The 24,482-nt window shown below is 38.5% G+C and overlaps 1 protein-coding gene across 1 annotated transcript in view; it reads right to left on the bottom strand.

The window, feature by feature from the left end:
* LOC121377181 overlaps positions 1–24,482 on the bottom strand; it is a 38,514-nt gene that overhangs the window by 11,527 nt on the left and 2,505 nt on the right. The window contains 14 exon segments of the mRNA XM_041505087.1: positions 2,313–2,434; positions 5,809–6,536; positions 8,226–8,314; positions 9,640–9,699; positions 9,701–9,750; positions 12,986–13,073; positions 14,797–15,315; positions 15,350–15,463; positions 15,494–15,607; positions 15,638–15,751; positions 16,196–16,309; positions 16,340–16,453; positions 16,484–16,597; positions 18,997–19,187. Coding sequence (XP_041361021.1) covers positions 2,313–2,434; positions 5,809–6,536; positions 8,226–8,314; positions 9,640–9,699; positions 9,701–9,750; positions 12,986–13,073; positions 14,797–15,315; positions 15,350–15,463; positions 15,494–15,607; positions 15,638–15,751; positions 16,196–16,309; positions 16,340–16,453; positions 16,484–16,597; positions 18,997–19,187 — 2,531 coding nt within the window.

Here is a 24,482-nt window from a genome sequence, read left to right as displayed (position 1 = left end):
TTTTGAGAGGTTTCACTGTATATGACCATTGTAATTAACACTGACTATAGTTATCTGTTGGGAAATCACAGGTTACTCATTGTAATTGACACTGACTATAGTTATCTGTTTGGACATCACATGTTACTCATTGTAATTAACACTGACTATAGTTATCTGTTTGGACATCACAGGTTACTCATTGTAATTAACACTGACTATAGTTATCTGTTGGGACATCACAGGTTGCTCATGTGGACCCTTCATATGTTTTCACTGTACATGACTACTGTAATTAACACTGACTATAGTTATCTGTTTGGACATCACAGGTTACTCATGTGGACCCTTCATATGTGTTCACTGTACATGACTACTGTAATTAACACTGACTATAGTTATCTGTTTGGACATCACAGGTTACTCATGTGGACCCTTCATATGTGTTCACTGTACATGACTACTGTAATTAACACTGACTATAGTTATCTGTTTGGACATCACAGGTTACTCATGTGGTCGTTTCATATGTGTTCACTGTACATGCCCACTGTAATTAATACTGACTATAGTTATCTGTTGGGACATCACAGGTTACTCATTGTAATTAACACTGACTATAGTTATCTGTTTGGACATCACAGGTTACTCATGTGGACCCTTCATATGTTTTCACTGTACATGCCCACTGTAATTAACACTGACTATAGTTATCTGTTTGGACATCACAGGGTAATCATTGTAATTAACACTGACTATAGTTATCTGTTTGGACATCACAGGTTACTCATTGTAATTAACACTGACTATAGTTATCTGTTTGGACATCACAGGGTAATCATTGTAATTAACACTGACTATAGTTATCTGTTTGGACATCAAAGGTTACTCATTGTAATTAACACTGACTATAGTTATCTGTTTGGACATCACAGGTTACTCATTGTAATTTACACTGACTATAGTTATCTGTTTGGACATCACAGGTTACTCATTGTAATTAACACTGACTATAGTTATCTGTTTGGACATCACAGGTTACTCATTGTAATTAACACTGACTATAGTTATCTGTTTGGACATCACAGGTTACTCATGTGGACCCTTCATATGTTTTCACTGTACATGACCACTGTAATTAATACTGACTATAGTTATCTGTTGGGACATCACAGGTTACTCATTGTAATTAACACTGACTATAGTTATCTGTTTGGACATCACAGGTTACTCATTGTAATTAACACTGACTATAGTTATCTGTTTGGACATCACAGGTTACTCATGTGGACCCTTCATATGTTTTCACTGTACATGACCACTGTAATTAATACTGACTATAGTTATCTGTTGGGACATCACAGGTTACTCATTGTAATTAACACTGACTATAGTTATCTGTTTGGACATCACAGGTTACTCATGTGGACCCTTCATATGTTTTCACTGTACATGACCACTGTAATTAATACTGACTATAGTTATCTGTTGGGACATCACAGGTTACTCATTGTAATTAACACTGACTATAGTTATCTGTTTGGACATCACAGGTTACTCATTGTAATTAATACTGACTATAGTTATCTGTTTGGACATCACAGGTTACTCATGTGGACCCTTCATATGTTTTCACTGTACATGACCACTGTAATTAATACTGACTATAGTTATCTGTTGGGACATCACAGGTTACTCATGTGGACCCTTCATATGTTTTCACACATACAGATTTATTGGAAGATAAAATCTGGTTTGGGCTATTACAAACATTTGGATGACAACAAACAAAGTGCTTAAACAGAAAGAGATATTGTAGACAGGGAAAATATCTTTATTATGTCATTTTAGTCATCAAGAGGATCTGCTAGTGGTAAACATATTACAATGTGCTAGTCGTAAACATATTACAATGGGCTAGTTGTAAACATGTTACAATGTGCTAGTCGTAAACATATTACAATGTGCTAGTCATATGCTACAATTTACTAGTTGTAAACATGCTACAATGAGCTAGTCGTAAACAATGTTACAATGCACTAGTCATAAACAATGTTACAATGTTCTAGTCGTAAACATGCTACAATGTGCTAGTTGTAAACATTTTATAATGTGCTAGTTGCAAACAAGTTACAATGTGCTAGTCATAAACATGTTACAATGTGCTAGTCGTAAACATGTTACAATGTGCTAGTCACGATAATGCTACAATGTAGCACACACAGGATAGTCTCTTTTAGAGGATACCTTTTAGTAATTGCCTGATAATTATAGTCATTTTACAAAATGACCGAGTTTTAAAAGACATTGACTGTAATATAAACACACAGTACCTCTTTTTGACCAATGGACTCCTCAATATACTGTTGTTCTGCCTTTGTTATTGTTGGGTGGTCGGCTGGTGTCTCGTGAATTATCCACATCCAAAACACAAACCACAGAACACCCAGGCCACCTGACGTAGATTTCACAGAATATATTACTGATACAAGTACATGAATAATGTGTTAAGAATCCATTACATACATGCTCTTACACGACCAAAAGGGTTCAAGGGCCGTAACTGTTATATATTAGTGATACAAGTACATGAATAATGTGTTAAGAATCCATTACATCCATGCTCTTACACGACCAAAAGGGTTCAAGGGCCGTAACTGTTATATATTAGTGATACAAGTACATGAATAATGTGTTAAGAATCCATTACATACATGCTCTTACACGACCAAAAGGGTTCAAGGGCCGTAACTGTTATAAATCCCCATGAAGGAAGGAAAGGTTTTTATTTAACGATGCACTCAACACATTTTATTTATGGTTATATAGTGTGGGACATATGGTTAAGGACCACACAGATATTGAGACAGGAAACCTGCTGTAGCCACTTCATGGGCTACTCTTTTCGATTAGCAGCAAGGGATCTTTTATATGCACTATCCCACAGACAGGATAGTACATACCACAGCCTTTGTTACTGGCTGAAACGAGAAATAGCCCAATGGGTCCACCGAAGGGAATCGATCCTAGATCTCCAGCTCACCAGGCGAGCACTGTACCACTGAGCTACACAGTATGTTTCGCCCACAAAGTCAAACTTCATCTTTGAATACATGCTAAAGCTACACAGTATATCTCGCCCCCAAATCACCATCAATCGCCATCAAAGTCAAACTTCATCTTTGAATACATTCTAAAGTTACACAGTATGTCTCACCCCCAAATCGCCATCAAAGTCAAACTTCATCTTTGAATACATGCTAAAGCTACACAGTATGTCTCACCCCCAAATCACCATCAAAGTCAAACTTCATCTTTGAATACATGGGTCATTCCGTGTCAAATCACCCAAAAAAAGAGGAAATTTAAACCCTACCCTCCCCAATTTCAATGAAATTTGGTATATAGAGTTATTGTGGCAGAAAAACCTGAAACATTTTCCACCTCCAATTTTTTTATATGTTGTAGATAACATGTTGGGCTATAATTTTAATCAAAGGTGATCTCAAGGTCACGTGTCCCACAAGGTCAATTTCAAGGTCAAAATATAAGTCAAACGGTCATCAGCCCAAAAGTAACCCAAATATCAGGAATAATGCCAGATTTGGATTCCTTGTAATTCCCCCTTTCCAATGATACCTCATTTGTCAAAATTGGACCATTGGTTGCTGAGTTATGGCAATTTAAAAAAGGGCAGCCACACCCTTTTTTGACAAAATTAAAAAAAAAGAAAAGGCCATAACTCAGAAACCGTTGGTCCAATTGAGCTGAAACTTGGAATTTCAGGTTTTTTTGCCACAATAACTCTATATACCAAATTTCATTGAAATTGGACAGGGTAGGGTTTAACCCATTGGGTGATTTGACATGGAATGACCCACATGCTAAAGCTACACAGTATGTCTCGCCCCCAAATCGCCATCAAAGTCAAACTTCATCTTTGAATACATGCTAAAGCTACACATCAAAGTCAAACTTCATCTTTGAATACATGCTAAAGCTACACATCAAAGTCAAACTTCATCTTTGAATACATGCTAAAGCTACACATCAAATTTCATTTGAATATGTTGAACATTTTTAAAACTAGGAAGGAAATGTTTTATTTAACGATGCACTCAACACATTTTATTTATGGTTATATGGCAGGCATCGGACATATGGCTAAGGACCACACAGATATTGAGAGAGGAAACCTGCTGTCGCCACTTCATGGGCTACTGTTTTTGATTAGCATCAAGGGATCTTCTATATGCGAGCGAGAAATAGCCCAATGGCCCACTGACAGGGATCGATTTCAGATGGACCGCGCATCAAGTGAATGCCCTACCACTGGGCTACGTCCCGCCCCGATAAAAACAAATGTCTGGGAAACTAATGGTCAGAGGGAGGAGCAGACAGACAGACAGACACAAACATATAAACAGACAGATACTGTGAGACAACACCTATATATATATATATAAATTTAACTTTGATGAATGGTTTTACAAAGAGCGCTCATCTTGTCAGGAGCAGTAATATTAAATAATTCCAGACTTCAGTAGTTCTTCATCGTTTTATTGCTACAGCTCTGTTTCGTATGGTCAAATAATGACCACACTCTTCAGGCAAAATTGACGAATACTGTTAAAAACGTTTGCGACTGATGACGTCACAACATTAGTTGATGTATGACGTAATTCTCGACAACTATATCGCGTCACCAAGAAAGTTTTGAGAATTCAGGTCTTATACTGGCGCTTGGTACAGTTAGGTGGCATTGGTGTTACTGATGTTTTTGAGAACGAATTTATTTCGGTGGTGGCATGGACTTGCTAATTCATTGCGTTTGTTCAGGCTGCACAGGTGTTTCTGACATATTATGATAAACTTTTCGTAAAGGCATAAGTCACATTTCTTATTTATGTTACTGTAGGGTTGACATTTTTTGAGTACCTTCCACTTTATGCGGAAGGATTTGTTATTGTCCTTCAGGTTCCATATGTGTTTTGACAGCTCTGTTTCATTTCTTTTGTTTTCATGTTGGAAGGATGCCGTGTGGTTTCTGTATCGTTCTTTGAAATTGGTTGCTAGCCCTACGTATGATTCTGTGTTTGATTTTGTTGTCACTGTTGCTTGGTACACCACGTTGTATTGGAGGCATTTTTGTCGAGTGGGCATTCGGGTGCCTTTCTACAGTTGCACTCTTTTTTTGGTTGCTGTGCTGGCGTCGTTGTTGCATCAGAGAGTATTTTCTTGTTGTGGGATGAGATGGTGTTTTTTATATTTGGCATGCATGAGTAGCTAAGTTTGAGTGTATGCCTGTTAAAGATCTTGTGTAATGGGTGGTTCTTGGTGAAGCATTTGTCGATTGTGTTTAAAAACTTTTTTCCGATGCTGCTTTTGACGTTAGAGTCCCATGGAGGATTGTACCATGTGATGTTTCTTTTTCGGTTTTTTCGTCTTGAAGGTTGATTTGGTTGCAGGTTGTATGTAAGTTTGTAATCGTATCCACTTTCTGTGATTGCTTTTTGGTAGGGGGCTATGGCTTCCTTAAATATTTCTTCACTAGATGAGATGCTTGTTAGTCTCTTGTTGATGTTTGCTGGGATGTTTCTTAGTATTGTCGGAGGATGGTTACTTTGATGGTGGACGTATAATAATTTGTTGTTGGGTTTCATGTATGGTTTGAAGTGCCCATTTGTGAGGTCGAAGGTTACGTCTAAGAAGTTTACGATTTTCTTGTTTGCTTCTATTGTGATTTTTAGGCCGTTTGATTGAAATACTTTGTTGACTTCTTGTTTGTTTTTTCAATTTCTTTTGGGGTGGCTTTACATACTGCAATACCGTCGTCGCGATACAGTCCTATTTCATCTTTGAATTTTGATGCAATCAGCGACAGCATGTATGTACCTATTAGCTCACAGGTTTCCGCTCCGTCATATGAACCCATTGGCACATCAAACATGTTGTTTGTGTCTTTCTTTATCCATGGTGAGTCTTTGTGGTACAAGAGTGATCTTTTTGTGTGAATAATAATTTCTTGGTCCTGTTGTGTAATATCAGTGAATGTTGATGCATAGTCGAGTGCTTTTCTTAGGAGATCTTCTGATATCGATGGGTAGAAGTTACACACATCAAAGGTGATAAATGCGTGTTTACGTTTTTCTGGGATATTTTTGAACCATTCTATGGCGCTGCTTGTGTTTCTCCACAGGTTCACTTTGGTTGCCTTGATAATCTGTATGTTTATCTTGTCTAAAATATGCTTGCTGATAATGCCAATTTCTGATTTGCTTGGGTTGATTAGTCTGCATGTCGGGTTGTTGTTGAAATCCGGTTTATGGTCTTTCAGTGTTATGAATGAATCTCTATTTGCTGATACTTCAATTCTATCATCGAGTTCCAGTTTTTTTGCAATTTCCTTGTCTGTTGGGGTTATCATGTTTGTGGTACTGTGGCTAGTTTTTTTGTAAACCAGTTGAGCGCTGTTTAGAATGAATTTACAAGTGAAGGACTTCGAGTATTCCACCAAGAATATCCCCCTGGCAAGCAAAACTACGTTCCTCCAAAGACTGATTGAAAAAACTGAATCACTTATACAACGAATGCGTTGGAAGGCTTATTTCTACCTCAACCCAAACATTGACAAGGCAATCAAAGAAACATACGGCTTTAAATCTAAACGATCACCACCACATATGAAAGAACTGCGGGAATTTGAGGACTGTATGCTAGATATAATACAGCACATTGAATTTAAAACCAGCCACTACCCCAACAACCTTCAAAGTAAACTTAGCAAAGACCTTAAAGATATACGAGAAGACAAGCACGTGTTTGTTAAAGCAGACAAAACAGGCAACTTCTACAAAACCGAACCAAGAGACTACATTGACCTCGTAAACAAAAACGTAACAAAATCCTACAAAAAAACTAGCCACAGTACCACAAACATGATAACCCCAACAGAAAAGGAAATTGCAAAAAAACTGGAACTCGATGATAGAATTGAAGTATCAGCAAATAGAGATTCATTCATAACACTGAAAGACCATAAACCGGATTTCAACAACAACCCGACATGCAGACTAATCAACCCAAGCAAATCAGAAATTGGCATTATCAGCAAGCATATTTTAGACAAGATAAACATACAGATTATCAAGGCAACCAAAGTGAACCTGTGGAGAAACACAAGCAGCGCCATAGAATGGTTCAAAAATATCCCAGAAAAACGTAAACACGCATTTATCACCTTTGATGTGTGTAACTTCTACCCATCGATATCAGAAGATCTCCTAAGAAAAGCACTCGACTATGCATCAACATTCACTGATATTACACAACAGGACCAAGAAATTATTATTCACACAAAAAGATCACTCCTGTACCACAAAGACTCACCATGGATAAAGAAAGACACAAACAACATGTTTGATGTGCCAATGGGTTCATATGACGGAGCGGAAACCTGTGAGCTAATAGGTACATACATGCTGTCGCTGATTGCATCAAAATTCAAAGATGAAATAGGACTGTATCGCGACGACGGTATTGCAGTATGTAAAGCCACCCCAAAAGAAATTGAAAAAACAAAACAAGAAGTCAACAAAGTATTTCAATCAAACGGCCTAAAAATCACAATAGAAGCAAACAAGAAAATCGTAAACTTCTTAGACGTAACCTTCGACCTCACAAATGGGCACTTCAAACCATACATGAAACCCAACAACAAATTATTATACGTCCACCATCAAAGTAACCATCCTCCGACAATACTAAGAAACGTCCCAGCAAACATCAACAAGAGACTAACAAGCATCTCATCTAGTGAAGAAATATTTAAGGAAGCCATAGCCCCCTACCAAAAAGCAATCACAGAAAGTGGATACGATTACAAACTTACATACAACCCGCAACCAAATCAACCTTCAAGACGAAAAAACCGAAAAAGAAACATCACATGGTACAATCCTCCATGGGACTCTAACGTCAAAAGCAGCATCGGAAAAAAGTTTTTAAACACAATCGACAAATGCTTCACCAAGAACCACCCATTACACAAGATCTTTAACAGGCATACACTCAAACTTAGCTACTCATGCATGCCAAATATAAAAAACACCATCTCATCCCACAACAAGAAAATACTCTCTGATGCAACAACGACGCCAGCACAGCAACCAAAAAAAGAGTGCAACTGTAGAAAGGCACCCGAATGCCCACTCGACAGAAAATGCCTCCAATACAACGTGGTGTACCAAGCAACAGTGACAACAAAATCAAACACAGAATCATACGTAGGGCTAGCAACCAATTTCAAAGAACGATACAGAAACCACACGGCATCCTTCCAACATGAAAACAAAAGAAATGAAACAGAGCTGTCAAAACACATATGGAACCTGAAGGACAATAACAAATCCTTCCGCATAAAGTGGAAGGTACTCAAAAAATGTCAACCCTACAGTAACATAAATAAGAAATGTGACTTATGCCTTTACGAAAAGTTTATCATAATATGTCAGAAACACCTGTGCAGCCTGAACAAACGCAATGAATTAGCAAGTCCATGCCACCACCGAAATAAATTCGTTCTCAAAAACATCAGTAACACCAATGCCACCTAACTGTACCAAGCGCCAGTATAAGACCTGAATTCTCAAAACTTTCTTGGTGACGCGATATAGTTGTCGAGAATTACGTCATACATCAACTAATGTTGTGACGTCATCAGTCGCAAACGTTTTTAACAGTATTCGTCAATTTTGCCTGAAGAGTGTGGTCATTATTTGACCATACGAAACAGAGCTGTAGCAATAAAACGATGAAGAACTACTGAAGTCTGGAATTATTTAATATATATATATATATATATACTAACACGGGGACAGAAAAAAAGAGACCAAAAACCCCCCAAAACCCACACATGCATGTACATGTATGTGCACACACACAAACACAAAAGAAAGAAAAGAAAAGAAAAGAAAAGAAAGAAAGAAAGAAAGAAAGAAAGAAAGAAAGAAAGAAAGAAAGAAAAAGAAGAAATATTTAAGAAACAATGAAATACACACAAAAAAGCAATTATGGAAATTGAACTGAATAGCACCTACAATATAAACCAGATTGTCTTATCAGCAACAATCTCATTTGTTTTCTCCCCATATTCACTGTAATCTGCTGGATTGAGTCAGAAAAACATGCATTCATTCATCAACAACACTCAAAGCTCCAATAGATAAATATAACATGTGTTTTCTCCCCATATTCACTGTAATCTGCTGGATTGAGTCAGAAAAACATGCATTCATTCATCAACAACACTCAAAGCTCCAATAGATAAATATAACATGTGTTTTCTCCCCATATTCACTGTAATCTGCTGGATTGAGTCAGAAAAACATGCATTCATTCATCAACAACACTCAAAGCTCCAATAGATAAATATGAAATGTGTTTTCTTCCCATATTCACTGTAATCTGCTGGATTGAGTCAGAAAAACATGCATTCATTCATCAACAACACTCAAAGCTCCAATAGATAAATATAACATGTGTTTTCTCCCCATATTCACTGTAATCTGCTGGATTGAGTCAGAAAAACATGCATTCATTCATCAACAACACTCAAAGCTCCAATAGATAAATATAACATGTGTATCTCCCCATATTCACTGTAATCTGCTGGATTGACATAGAAAAACATGAGGGCCAGCCCCCAAGAAAACTGGAGCTCACAGAGGATTGCTGATATTGGCATTGCAAACACTGTCCCAAGTTGAGCTCCTAGAGTCAAAAACACATGCAATTACATTCATCAAAAACACTCAATAGCTCCAATACTAAAACTTAACATGTGTTTTCTCAAAATATTCACTGCGTCTGCTGGACTCAGTCAAAAAATCTGCATTCATTTTCAGTAACCCTGTCCGCTCCAAAGATCGATCATTCTGTGTTTTCTCCCTATTCTTTGTAATCTGGGTGGATTCAAGGTCAGACTACACATGATTCATCTGCATCAAACACATCAAAGCTGCCCAACTTCAAGATAAATATAACATAGTGGGTTCTCCCCATATTAACAACATCTGCTGGATTGCAGTCATAAAACATGCATAAGCATCAACAACACTCAAAGCTCCAATAGAGAACATTTCCGTGTCAGTTTTTCCCCATATGACCGCATCTAATCTGTAGTACCGGTCCGAATAGGTGGTTCATTAACCGATTCACTCAACAACACTTGCGCTATATACCCATGTCCCAAAAGGTCGATGCACAATATGTTTTCTCCCCATAACATGGACAAAATACAGCCAGAAGGAGTACCATTAAACATACATATTGTTTTAATTCTTCACCATTTGCTAGAAGTCAATATGTGACCCATAACATGTGTCCCAATTAGGAACTATAGTGGACCGTGATGAATGAACTGTCACCCGGAAGTGATCTGTGTAGTGAGACCCAAATAGGGATTCCCCATATCGAAAACAAAAAGTTTTAATCTCTGGGAACACTGCGTCTTTATCCTTTGCTGCACTTAATCGGGTAAAGTTCGTAATTTCCGGAAAGAGATCGCGGTTTGCGATCATTCGGAATTTCTCGTCAACAGGCCGAACACAATCGGAAATTCCCGGGCGAATAAAACAAAATTAGTTAAATGTTCTGATTTGCATTAACAAACAAGTAGCACGATTCATAAACAACGCATGGTATTGTGAGTGTCATTTAGCTTGCAGGAAATGGTTCAAACAATTATACAGATCAAAATGAAATGTTGATTTTGAAAGAATAAACAATAAATACCGACATTGATTTCCCGAAAGGAAAAACAACACAGCTTGTTAAATTTACTTTAATGAAACATATAGTATACACGTGATTTGTTGGCTGCAGCTCTCTGTCGTTTGTGTGGTTTTGGGACCCTTTGTTTTCAGGTGGGGACCCCCAGAAAAAAAAGAGGCGAGTCCAAGGGACCCCCAAGTTAGAGGTAACCAGCCACCAACCCAACGAGTCCTTTCAGAAAAACAAGGTAAATCCCTGAAAAACAGTTTTCTTTTTAAAGTACATATATATGAAGTTTCATCGCAAAACGCGATAAACGTCATATATCTAAAACCATTATGGAAACCCCACTCAGACACTTCACAGGTAGACAAACACCAGTTCAAATTCAGTTTTAGCAAAACGTGATACGATTGTTTGAGGATATACCACAGATTGCAGACAAACTGGCGTGGCGTTTATGGTGGTTTGGAAATAAAGCGTTTGTAGTATTGGGTGTGTATAGTACGTTTTGCGATGAAGCTCTTCATATGTATTAACACGTATATCGACAACACTTTTCTAGGTAACCAGCCACCAACCCAACGAGTCCTGCCGTGTGTCTCCAGTAGAACAGAAGATACACTATATGTTTTGCATGAAACCATGGAAAAGATCGCTATTCAAGACTGTGGTTTCCCAGGATTTTGAGCTATATGTTGACTGTGTAATTTTGAAGAATCAACATAATTTGCACAAATAACTTTTACTGCGGGCTCGAATGCTAGCCAAGTTAGAGGTAACCAGCCACCAACCCAACGAGTCCTGCCGTGTGTCTCCAGTAGAACAGAAGATGCTAGTCAAGTTAGAGGTAACCAGCCACCAACCCAACAAGTCATGCCGTGTGTCTCCAATAGAACAGAAGATGCTAGTCAAGTTAGAGGAAGGAGGGAAATGTTTCATTTAACTACACACTCAACATATTTTATTTATGGTTATATGGCATATGGTTAAGGACCACACAGGTATTGAGAGAACAGAAGATGCTAGCCAAGTTAGAGGTAACCAGCCACCAACCCAACGAGTCCTGCCGTGTGTCTCCAGTAGAACAGAAGATCCACTATATGTTTTGCATGAAACCATGGAAAAGATCGCTATTCAAGACTGTGGTTTCCCAGGATTTTGAGCTATATGTTGACTGTGTCATTTTGAAGAATCAACATAATTTGCACAAATAACTTTTACTGCAGGCTCGTATGCTAGTCAAGTTAGAGGAAGGAGGGAAATGTTTTATTTAACGACGCACTCAACACATTTTATTCATGGTTATATGGCATGAGACATAGGGTTAATCATGGTACACTGGTGAGAGTTTCAGCAAACATTAAAACCTTTCATCTCTTCCATGTTTAAATATAATTCAGAGAGAGAGAGAGAGAGAGAGAGAGAGAGAAAGGGACAGAGAGAGAGAGAGAGAGAAAGAGACAGAGAGAGAAAGAGAGAGGCAGAGACAGAGAGACAGAGAAAGAGACAGAGAGAGAACGAGAGAAAGAGACAGACAGAGAGAGAGAGAGACAAAGAGAGAGAGACAGAGATAGACAGAGAGAGAGAGAGACAGACATAGAGAGAGAGACAGAGAGAAAGAGAGAGACAGAGACAGAGACAGAGAGACAGAGAAAGAGAAGGAAGCAGTGGTTGATTAGAAAGACTGACAACTAGAAAACACACAAAGATATTTAGTTTGTTTTGTTTAACGACACCACTAGAGCACAATCATTTATTACTCGTTGCCTATTGGATGTCAAACATTTGGTAATTTGGGTAGCATAGTGTTACAAAGGAAACCCACTATACGGTAGTTGTTCCATTGCTAGCTAGGAATCTTTTAAAATTGTAAGCACCATCCCAGACAGGATGACACATGATATACCAGTCATGGTGCACTGGCTGACTGGAAGAACAAATAGCAAAATGGGTCCTCCAACAGGGATTGATCCTAGACCGACCATACATCAGACGAGTGCTTTATGACAGTGACAGAGTGATGACAGACATAGAGGATACCACAGCAGTATCCAGTGGGTGTAAGGAAGAATTAGAATTTAAAAAAAAAAAAATCAAAGGTGCCCATGGAGAGAAGAGAATTTAGAGCAATTATCATTCAGCCCCGATTCTTTATGTGGTTTCATCATCTTTTCTTTTTATACTGTCTACTGCCGTGGAAAAAAAATAGACATGCACGTTATAGCCATACCTGCATAAGCAAAACCTGTTAATTTGCTGCGTTCCCACACAGGCGCCCAATTACCCCACATTGCATGCATGGATGGAAATGTTACTCCCTGTAAAAAAACAACAAAAAACAAGAATTATAACGTTAAACAAAAACATCAACAACAACAACGAAAACAAACTATTTCTAACATATTTTCCCTCCCAGCACTCCTATTAAACCAGGTTTTCACATCGGACGTGTGTGATAATATTTGCATGTCCCGGAGAATATTATTTCCATCTCAAAATATGTTAGCAGTGGATCGCCCACCGCATGTTTAGAAATAATCTGCTTTATACCGATTCAGTGATTGTTTTGATTACGACATGTATGCATGTGCAAGCTTCTAACTGAAGATTTTGTTTCTGGAATGCAAATAACTATATACCTGTAGCTTGGATCTTAGGAGTTACGGCTCAAGCAGTTTATCACTTGGCTGACATTTCAGACTTGAATTCTGACTGAAACTAACTTTCCTATTATAGTCTTTCTGAATACTGATAAATTAAAACAACTTGCCTCGGTCATTTTATCTGAATATTGGCATTTTAAAATGTGTCTCTGCAATTTCTTCTGAATATTGATATATATATATATTAAAACATATTGCCTGCCATTTTTTTCTGAATATTGGTATTTTAAAATGTGCGTCTGCAATTTCTTCTGAATATTGACATATATATATATTAAAACATATTGCCTGCCATTTTATCTGAATACTGGTATTTTAAAATGTGTCTCTCTTCTGAATATTGACATATATATATATTAAAACATATTGCCTGCCATTTTATCTGAATATTGATATATATATTAAAACATATTGCCTGCCATTTTATCTGAATACTGGTATTTTAAAATGTGTCTCTCTTCTGAATATTGATATATATATATATTAAAACATATTGCCTGCCATTTTATCTGAATATTGATATATATATTAAAACATATTGCCTGCCATTTTTTCTGAACATTAATACAGGGAACATTTTGTTTTCAGAATCTTGATTAGCGATATTTTTTAGTCAACTGAAAATTGATTAGTGACTATATAAAGTGTTTAATATTTCAAAATTGTACATTGATCTCTCAAACTTGTACCGGCCTTGGTGGCATCGTGGTTAGGCCATTGGTCTACAGGCTGGTAGGTACTGGGTTCAGATCCCAGTCGAGGCATGGGGTTTTTAATCCAGATACCGACTCCAAACCCTGAGTGAGTGCTCCGCAAGGCTCAATGGGTAGGTGTAAACCACTTGCACCAACCAGTGATCCATAACTGGTTCAACAAAGGCCATGGTTTGTGCTATCCTGCCTGTGGGAAGTGCAAATAAAAGATCCCTTGCTGCTAATCGGAAAGAGTAGCCCATGAAGTGGCGACAGCGGGTTTCTTCTCAAAATCTGTGTGGTCCTTAACCATATGTCTGATGCGATATAACCGTAAATAAAATGTGTAGAGTGTGTCATTAAATAAAACATTTCTTTCTTTCTTTCTATATATATTTGACACAGAAAATATATTGATATGCATGGTGTAACAAATGGTGGTGTGCATCCGTGAGTGTTTTTCTCTTATGGCACAGTGAAGTCTGTCTATATAATCCCAATCATAGTGGGAACCTAATATTTTCTCATTTAGAGAGGATCCGCTGTTTAGAGGGTCACATTGTAGAATTAAAAAAATTCAGGACCACAAAACGTGGCTGGTTTTGACATGATTCCAGTTTGGACATGATTCCGGTTTGTTCACTGTCCGGTTTACACAGGTTTCACTGTATATCAAGAGAACTGACCTCTCCCAATCCCTCCACAACTCTGAGTGCTATCAATACACCGAGGTGAAGTCTGGCTGCCACTGGTGTCAGAAGAGTCAGGACCGATGTACAGAGAATCCCATAGGCAAAGAGACGTTTAGCCCCAAATGTCGCTGCCAGATAGCCACCTGGGATCTGTGTAATGATGTAACCGTAGAAGAAGGCGCCAAGAACCCAGCCTTGAGTCTCCTCGTTCCAGGGGAACTCTCCTGACTGAAACAAATACAGCGCATTATAAGATAACAAATGTGGCTGCCAGATAGCTCGAGCCACCCGGGATCTGTGTAATGATGTAACCGTAGAAGAAGGCGCCAAGAACCCAGCCTTGAGTCTCCTCGTTCCAGGGGAACTCTCCTGACTAAAACAAATACAAGCATTATAAGATAACAAATGTGGCCGCCAGATAGCTCGAGCCACCCGGGATCTGTGTAATGATGTAACCGTAGAAGAAGGCACCAAGAACCCAGCCTTTAGTCTCCTCGTTCCAGGGGAACTCTCCTGACTGAAACAAATACAAGCATTATAAGATAACAATAGTGGCCGCCAGATAGCTCGAGCCACCTGGGATCTGTGTGATGATGCAACCGTAGAAGAAGGCGCCAAGAACCCAGCCTTGAGTCTCCTCGTTCCAGGGGAACTCTCCTGACTGAAACAAATACAAGCATTATAAGATAACAAATGTGGCCGCCAGATATGTCGAGCCACCCGGGATCTGTGTAATGATGTAACCGTAGAAGAAGGCGCCAAGAACCCAGCCTTGAGTCTCCTCGTTCCAGGGGAACTCTCCTGACTGAAACAAATACAAGCATTATAAGATAACAAATGTGGCCGCCAGATATGTCGAGCCACCTGGGATCTGTGTAATGATGTAACCGTAGAAGAAGGTGCCAAGAACCCAGCCTTGAGTCTCCTCGTTCCAGGGGAACTCTCCTGACTGAAACAAATACAAGCATTATAAGATAGCAAATGTGGCCGCCAGATAGCCACCTGGGATCTGTGTGATGATGTAAACGTAGAAGAAGGCGCCAAGAACCCAGCCTTGAGTCTCCTCGTTCCAGGGGAACTCTCCTGACTGAAACAAATACAAGCATTATAAGATAGCAAATGTGGCCGCCAGATAGCCACCTGGGATCTGTGTGATGATGTAAACGTAGAAGAAGGTGCCAAGAACCCAGCCTTGAGTCTCCTCGTTCCAGGGGAATTCTCCTGACTGAAACAAATACAAGCATTATAAGATAGCAAATGTGGCCGCCAGATAGCCACCTGGGATCTGTGTGATGATGTAACCGTAGAAGAAGGTGCCAAGATCCCAGCCTTGAGTCTCCTCGTTCCAGGGGAATTCTCCTGACTGAAACAAATACAAGCATTATAAGATAACAATAGTGGCCGCCAGATAGCTCGAGCCACCTGGGATCTGTGTGATGATGCAACCGTAGAAGAAGGCGCCAAGAACCCAGCCTTGAGTCTCCTCGTTCCAGGGGAATTCTCCTGACTGAAACAAATACAAGCATTATAAGATAACGATAGTGGCCGCCAGATAGCTCGAGCCACCTGGGATCTGTGTGATGATGCAACCGTAGAAGAAGGTGCCAAGAACCCAGCCTTGAGTCTCCTCGTTCCAGGGGAACTCTCCTGACTGAAACAAATACAAGCATTATAAGATAACAATAGTGGCCGCCAGATAGCTCGAGCCACCTGGGATCTGTGTGATGATGCAACCGTAGAAGAAGGCGCCAAGAACCCAGCCTTGAGTCTCCTCGTTCCAGGGGAATTCTCCTGACTGAAACAAATACAAGCATTAGTGTTCTCGCTGGGTGAAAATTAAAGGAGGGCGGTCACGCGGCACGACACCCTTCAAAAAACACCAAAAAAACAACAACGAAAAGCACAAAAAAAAGAAGAAAAAAAAAAGAGGAAAGCATGGTTACCATATATCGTTGTGTGTTGGTTGATCGACTTTGTGGAAAGACATACTCCTTATTTTACTTCTCATTATTTGGTACAAAAAGTTGATATGAAATACAAGCTACAAGATGATTATAAGATATAACAAGCCATTCAGAGAGTACTGCTAAACTAATTTTCGTATGTTCTAAATTCAAGGGCTATAATCAACTCTGTAAAAAATTAGTAAATCACCATGAAAGTTAAACTTGATCTGTAACAGTATATGATAAAGCTATACAAAATTTCATATTAATATCTTCAGGCATAATTGCCAACAAAAAGTGTGGAAAACTAATTTTTATACCACCTATGTTCAAAGGAAATAACAAGTTGAAAAAATTGGTAAATTGTCATGAAAGTGAAACTTGATCTGTGGCAGTACATGAAAAAGCTGTACACAAAATTTCAATATCTCAAGGTATTGTGGGTGAGAAAAAACCCACCTGGAAAACTATATGCAGGACAGATTGATGGATGGACAGACATAGAGAGATGAAACCTGTAGTCCCCTTCACTAGGATGGTCAGTGGTAAGAAAAACACCTGGAAAACTATATGCAGGACAGATTGATGGACAGACAGACATAGAGAGATGAAACTTGTAGTCCCCTTCGCTCGGACGGTCAGTGGTAATGAAAACACCTGGAAAACTATATGCAGGACAGATTGATGGACGGACAGACATAGAGAGATGAAACCTGTAGTCCCCTTCACTCGGACGGTCAGTGGTAAGAAGAAAGACACCTGGAAAACTATATGCAGGACAGATTGATGGATGGACAGACATAGAGAGATGAAACCTGTAGTCCCCTTCACTCGGACGGTCAGTGGTAAGAAGAAAGACACCTGGAAAACTATATGCAGGACAGATTGATGGATGGACAGACATAGAGAGATGAAACCTGTAGTCCCCTTCACTCGAACGGTCAGTGGTAAGAAAAACACCTGGAAAACTATATGCAGGACAGATTGATGGATGGACGGACATAGAGAGATGAAACCTGTAGTCCCCTTCACTCGGACGGTCAGTGGTAAGAAAAACACCTGGAAAACTATATGTAGGACAGATTGATGGATGGACGGACAGACATAGAGAGATGAAACCTGTAGTCCCCTTCACTCGGACGGTCAGTGGTAAGAAAAACACCTGGAAAACTATATGCAGGACAGATTGATGGACAGACAGACATAGAGAGATGAAACCTGTAGTCCCCTTCACTAGGATGGTCAGTGGTAAGAAAAACACCTGGAAAACTATATGCAGGACAGATTGATGGACAGACAGACATAGAGAGATAAAACCTGTAGTACCCTTCGCTCGGACGGTCAGTGGTAAGAAAAACACCTGGAAAACTATATGCAGGACAGATTGATGGACGGACAGACATAGAGAGATGAAACCTGTAGTCCCCTTCTCTCGGACGGTCAGTGGTAAGAAAAACACCTGGAAAACTATATGCAGGACAGATTGATGGACGGACAGACATAAAGAGATGAAACCTGTAGTCCCCTTCACTCGGACGGTCAGTGGTAAGAAAAACACCTGGAAAACTATATGCAGGACAGATTGATGGACGGACAGACATAGAGAGATGAAACCTGTAGTCCCCTTCACTCGGACGGTCAGTGGTAAGAAAAACACCTGGAAAACTATATGTAGGACAGATTGATGGATGGACGGACAGACATAGAGAGATGAAACCTGTAGTCCCCTTCACTCGGACGGTCAGTGGTAAGAAAAACACCTGGAAAACTATATGCAGGACAGATTGATGGATGGACGGACAGACATAGAGAGATGAAACCTGTAGTCCCCTTCACTCGGACGGTCAGTGGTAAGAAAAACTATATGCAGGACAGATTGATGGACAGACGGTCAGTGGTAAGAATTTAACTCAGTCGGTTGAGTGTTTGCTTGAGGTGCTTGCGTTGCAGGATCAAACCACCTCGGTGGATCCATTCAGCTGATTTTTTTTTTTTTTCTTCCAACCATTGCACCACAACTGGACAAAGGCCGTGGTACAATGTATGTGTTTTTCTATCTGTGGGAAAGTGCATATAAAAGATCCTTTGCTGCATTAGAAAAATATGCAGTGGGTTTCCTCTGATGACTATATACGAGTCAGAATTACCAAATGTTTGACATCCAATAGCCGGTGATTAATTAATCAATGTGCTCCAGTAGTGTCGATAAACAAAAACAAACTTTAAAAACAAACTACATGTATATTACCAAGTTTTTTGTTGTTGTATCATTAGGTCCAACACATTCAGTGTTTTGAGTGTCATTCGTCGATGAGTCTGTGTTGTTTACCATGGCAACAAGCGCCACACTGAGATTGACCCGTAGACAGTAGACATTGAAGAAACCAAGGAAAGCCCAGATAGTCAAGACGTGTCGTTTCTTTATCCTGGGATAACACACTGAAATAGATGTAAACCATATTTTAAATGAGGGATGTGACATTGTGTGCTGTATTGAAGGATAAGACACTGAAATAAATGTAAACCGTGTTATATGAGGGATGTGACGTGTGCTGTATTGAAGGATAAGACACTGAAGTAGATGTAAACCATATTTTAAATGAGAGATGTGACACTGTGTGCTGTATTGAAGTATAAGACACTGAAATAGATGTAAACCATATTTTAAATGAGGGATATGCAACATTGCATGCTGTATTGAAGGATAAGACACTGAAATAGATGTAAACCATATTCTAAATGAGGGATGTCGACACTGTGTGCTGTATTGAAGGATAAGACACTGAAATAGATGTAAACCATATTTTAAATGAGGGATGTGACACTGCATGCTGTATTGAAGGATAAGACACTGAAATAGATGTAAACCATATTTAAATGAGAGATGTGACATTGCGTGCTGTATTGAAGGATAAGACACTGAAATAGATGTAAACCATATTTAAATGAGGGATGTGACAGTGTGTGCTGTATTGAAGGATAAGACACTGAAATAGATGTAAACAATATTTAAATGAGGGAAGTGACATTGTGTACTGTATTGAAGGATAAGACACTGAAATAAATGTAAACCGTGTTATATGAGGGATGTGACGTGTGCTGTATTGAAGGATAAGACACTGAAGTAGATGTAAACCATATTTTAAATGAGAGATGTGACACTGTGTGCTGTATTGAAGTATAAGACACTGAAATAGATGTAAACCATATTTCAAATGAGGGATATGCAACATTGCATGCTGTATTGAAGGATAAGACACTGAAATAGATGTAAACCATATTCTAAATGAGGGATGTGACACTGTGTGCTGTATTGAAGGATAAGACACTGAAATAGATGTAAACCATATTTTAAATGAGGGATGTGACACTGCATGCTGTATTGAAGGATAAGACACTGAAATAGATGTAAACCATATTTAAATGAGAGATGTGACATTGCGTGCTGTATTGAAGGATAAGACACTGAAATAGATGTAAACCATATTTAAATGAGGGATGTGACAGTGTGTGCTGTATTGAAGGATAAGACACTGAAATAGATGTAAACCATATTTAAATGAGGGAAGTGACATTGTGTGCTGTATTGAAGGATAAGACACTGAAATAGATGTAAACCATATTTTAAATGAGGGATGTGACATTGCATGCTGTATTGAAGGATAAGACACTGAAATAGATGTAAACCATATTTAAATGAGAGATGTGACATTGTGTGCTGTATTGAAGGATAAGACACTGAAATAGATGTAAACCATATTTAAATGAGGGATGTGACAGTGTGTGCTGTATTGAAGGATAAGACACTGAAATAGATGTAAACAATATTTAAATGAGGGAAGTGACATTGTGTGCTGTATTGAAGGATAAGACACTGAAATAGATGTAAACCATATCTTAAATGAGGGATGTGACACTGTGTGCTGTATTGAAGGATAAGACACTGAAATAGATGTAAACCATATTTAAATGAGAGATGTGACATTGTGTGCTGTATTGAAGGATAAGACACTGAAATAGATGTAAACCATATTTAAATGAGGGATGTGACATTGTGTGCTGTATTGAAGGATACCATACCAGCACTTAATTAATAATTGTGTGCTGTATTGAAGGACAACACCAGTGCTTTAGACCTCACTAAACTGGGCACAGTATGTTTTTTGTATCTGTTCTGAGGACACTAATCAATAATAATTGTGAGTTTTGTTTAACACCACCACTAGAGCACATTGATTAATTAATCATCAGCTATTGGATGTCAAACATTTGGGGATGGGACGCAGCACTGTGGTAAAGTGCCCGCTTGATGCATGGTCGGTTTGGGATCGATCCCCATCGGTGGGCCCAGAGAGAGAGAGACAGAGACAGACAGATGGATAGATGAGGCTACTCCTACCAAAAAGGGATATGTGCATTTTCACACACACCATACATACATGTACCCAGTGATGTCATTTAGATAAAGAATAATAGGTGAAAATGAAAACTACAGGTGGCTCTTACCATCTGCTTGGAATGCCATGTGACCTCAACAAGTTGATAGCGAGGCCTATGAATGATGCAGTTCCATTGGTTAACATGGTGCCATACATGAATGATTAACTATTGGTTATATTAAGCAACCTGGGACAAACTTTCCAATCCACATGACAAGGTTATCAACATATACAAATTATGTAAAAATAGAATAGACTAACATTCAATAGAGAAATGGGGTGGGATTTATAGCTCAGTCGGTTGAGCGCTCACCTGAGGTGCTTGCGTCACAGGATCAAACCACCTCAGTGGATCCGTTCAACTGATTGGGGATTTTTTTCGTTCCAACCAGTGCACCACAACTGGTCAAAGGCTGTGGTATGTGGGAAAGTGCACATAAAAGATCCCTGTAGCGAGTTTCCTCTGTTGACTACGAGTCAGAATTACCAAATTAGAGGGGGGTGAAAAATATTATTTTTGAAATTCAATACAAAACCATTCCTATCATGTTATTGCTTACAATACCTTTCCAAAGACATATAAAACATACGTTCAGTTCAGCATCATTTTTACCCTTCCCAAGGTCAAATGTAAGTTTATAACAGCAGAATCGGAATCACATCTCTTTTCTAGCAAAGCCTTTATAACAATGTTAAACACTTTTGCTGTTTTGATGCAAGTCTCATTGACAATCTTAGCACAAATCAGCTTTAAAAAAAGTTATTTGTAATCGCTGCAGATTTTATGCACACATTCATTTTTCAGGGGCATGCAGGAGCAAGACTACTTGTCAGTTCAGTTTCTGAGATGTGACTCACTGCACCCTTTGTTTCAACAAACCTCAAATCTATTTTTTTAGACTGAATATAATAAGAATTTAAACATTATATACATGTGATATAGCTACAATGAAATATTTTTTTAATATTTACTTGAGTAAAACTAAACCGGCCCATTCCTTTATAATAATTTGTGAGAAAATAAATGATTTCCACATGCATTTCGTCTTTAAGACCAATTTTTTTTTCAGAAGGTGATTTTTTCACTCTCCAGAATATTATAAAAATGAAAGTTGGTATATATAATACACATTGATGATAGACAGGCATTTTCCAGAGATAAAATACAGAAAGCAACAATAGTTTCCACTTTCCTTTGAACAATACTCCTGCAAGTAATCTCTTACATAACAACTTGCAAGGCTCACTTTCATTTCAACTTATTTCCGTGCTTATATCCAATTAGGGTTCAAGCACACTATCCTGGACACACACCTCAGCTATCTGGGCTGGATAGTGGGTTAGTTGGTTAGTGGGAGAGAAGAGTGTGTATAGTGGCTTTACACCTACCCATTGAGACCTTAAGAACTCGCTCTGGGTTGGAGCCGGTACTGGGCTACGAACCCTGTACCTACCAGCCTGTAGTCCTATGGCTTAACCTTTGCGCCACCGAGGCCAGTGTAAGGCTCACAGTCCAATATCTATTTCATGTTCAGAATGTTTGAATTGTATGTAACATCTAAAAGAAATAGAAGAATCGAACACGAGGAAGAAAATAGAAGTTGATGAATATCTAAATACATAAATATTAAAAATATTTGTCAATCCTTAATTTCAACTTATGTCCATGCTTATATCCAATCAGCGTTCAAGCACGCTGTCCTGGGCACACACCTCATTTATATGGGCTGTCTGTCCAGAACAGTGGGTTAGTTTTTAATGAGAGAGAAGTCAGTGTAGTGGTCTTACACTACCCATTGTGTCGTTAAAACTTGCTCTGGGTGGGAGCCGGTACCGGGGTGCGAACCCAATACCTGCCAGCCGTATGTCCAAAAGGTTTAATGAAAATTATTATCGCAGAACACAAAATTATAGCTCGCATTGTGGGCTAGTTTTTTTTCTTGGCTTAATTATCGGACAATGTGACCCATTCGGGCGACATGTCAAGTGCATTTCTGCAGGCCTGCAGCCTGTGATAGTAAGACTATTATTTTGGTAACTTAATTTATTATATAGGCTCAAAAGAAAACATTTTATGAAACAAAATGTGATGTTTGTGACATATTTGCTAATCGAGACTTGCCATTTTGACCTCTAAAACTATTCTGGGGGTTGGGAGGGGTCAAAAATAAAGCTAGCTATCCAATGTAATCCTTCAATGGGAAGGTATTTTCAATCTGAACACAGTGACAGTGGTTTCGTTTTGATATTTCGTTATGCAAACAATCAATGTATTTATCAGCCCCATCTAACACCTGATGGTTGAGTAATCAATGTGCTCTAGTGGTGTCGTTAAACAAAACAAACTTTAACTTTGTTTTACTTTACTTTACTTATTTCAAATTAAGATCACCCACTGTTAACACAGAAAGCATAAAAAAAACAAAATTAACTTGCTGAAAATTACTAGTACTTTAAAAATGGTTTTATCGGTTTTTGCATTTGAACTCATTACATACAGACTCTTTGATGTACCAGTAAAGGGGAACTGGTTGGGATGGGGATCAAAACCCATCCCCAGGGCTGATTCTGCCCATAGCCAAATTAACCAATTGCTAATTTTATACCAGGTGGCTATAACGTAAAATATTTGGCTAAAAATATCTTGTTTAAATTAGCTACTTTTAAACAATTTTCAAACAAATACTCCACATACAAAAAAACAATTGGCTAAAATTAAATTACTTTCCAGTGGGTGCTAGAGTTGCATGCAGGGCTCGAAATTAATAGTGGCAATTAAAAGGCAAAAAAGAAGTCCATATTTTTAGATCCTGCAGGTGAAAAGGAAATTCCCCTGCTAAAAGCACCAAACAGTTATACAGGTAATGTTTCCAATATAGAGATGTGTGTATGGTTATATCATCTGCTATTTAACCGAAGCTCGTTATTCTGTTCTATTTTATTCCATAATGCTCTGAAATCCATCTCAGATGTGATACAGTAATGTTATCCCACATAAAAATTATTATACCAAAGTAGGGGTGCAACGATACGGTCAAAACCGTATTGCGATATATTGCGATATAAGAAACTGTATTGCAATATGTATTGCAATATAGTTGATATTATTTAAATTTAATATTTATGGGTTGTTTTTGTAATGAAAACAGAAGCCATAACTTTTTAATGATCTTTATTAGTTTCAGCTGTCAGGCTAAATATTTTAGGCCATATTTTTATGTTTTAACACAATACTAGTCTACTAGAACACCGGTATGACGGTGTCAAACTATTTATAAATTGTCACATTCGGAAA

This window comes from Gigantopelta aegis, chromosome 7 (genome assembly GCF_016097555.1).
Source record: "Gigantopelta aegis isolate Gae_Host chromosome 7, Gae_host_genome, whole genome shotgun sequence".
NCBI classification, from domain to species: Eukaryota; Metazoa; Mollusca; class Gastropoda; order Neomphalida; family Peltospiridae; genus Gigantopelta; species Gigantopelta aegis.
This window is presented reverse-complemented; position numbering and strand designations above follow the sequence as displayed.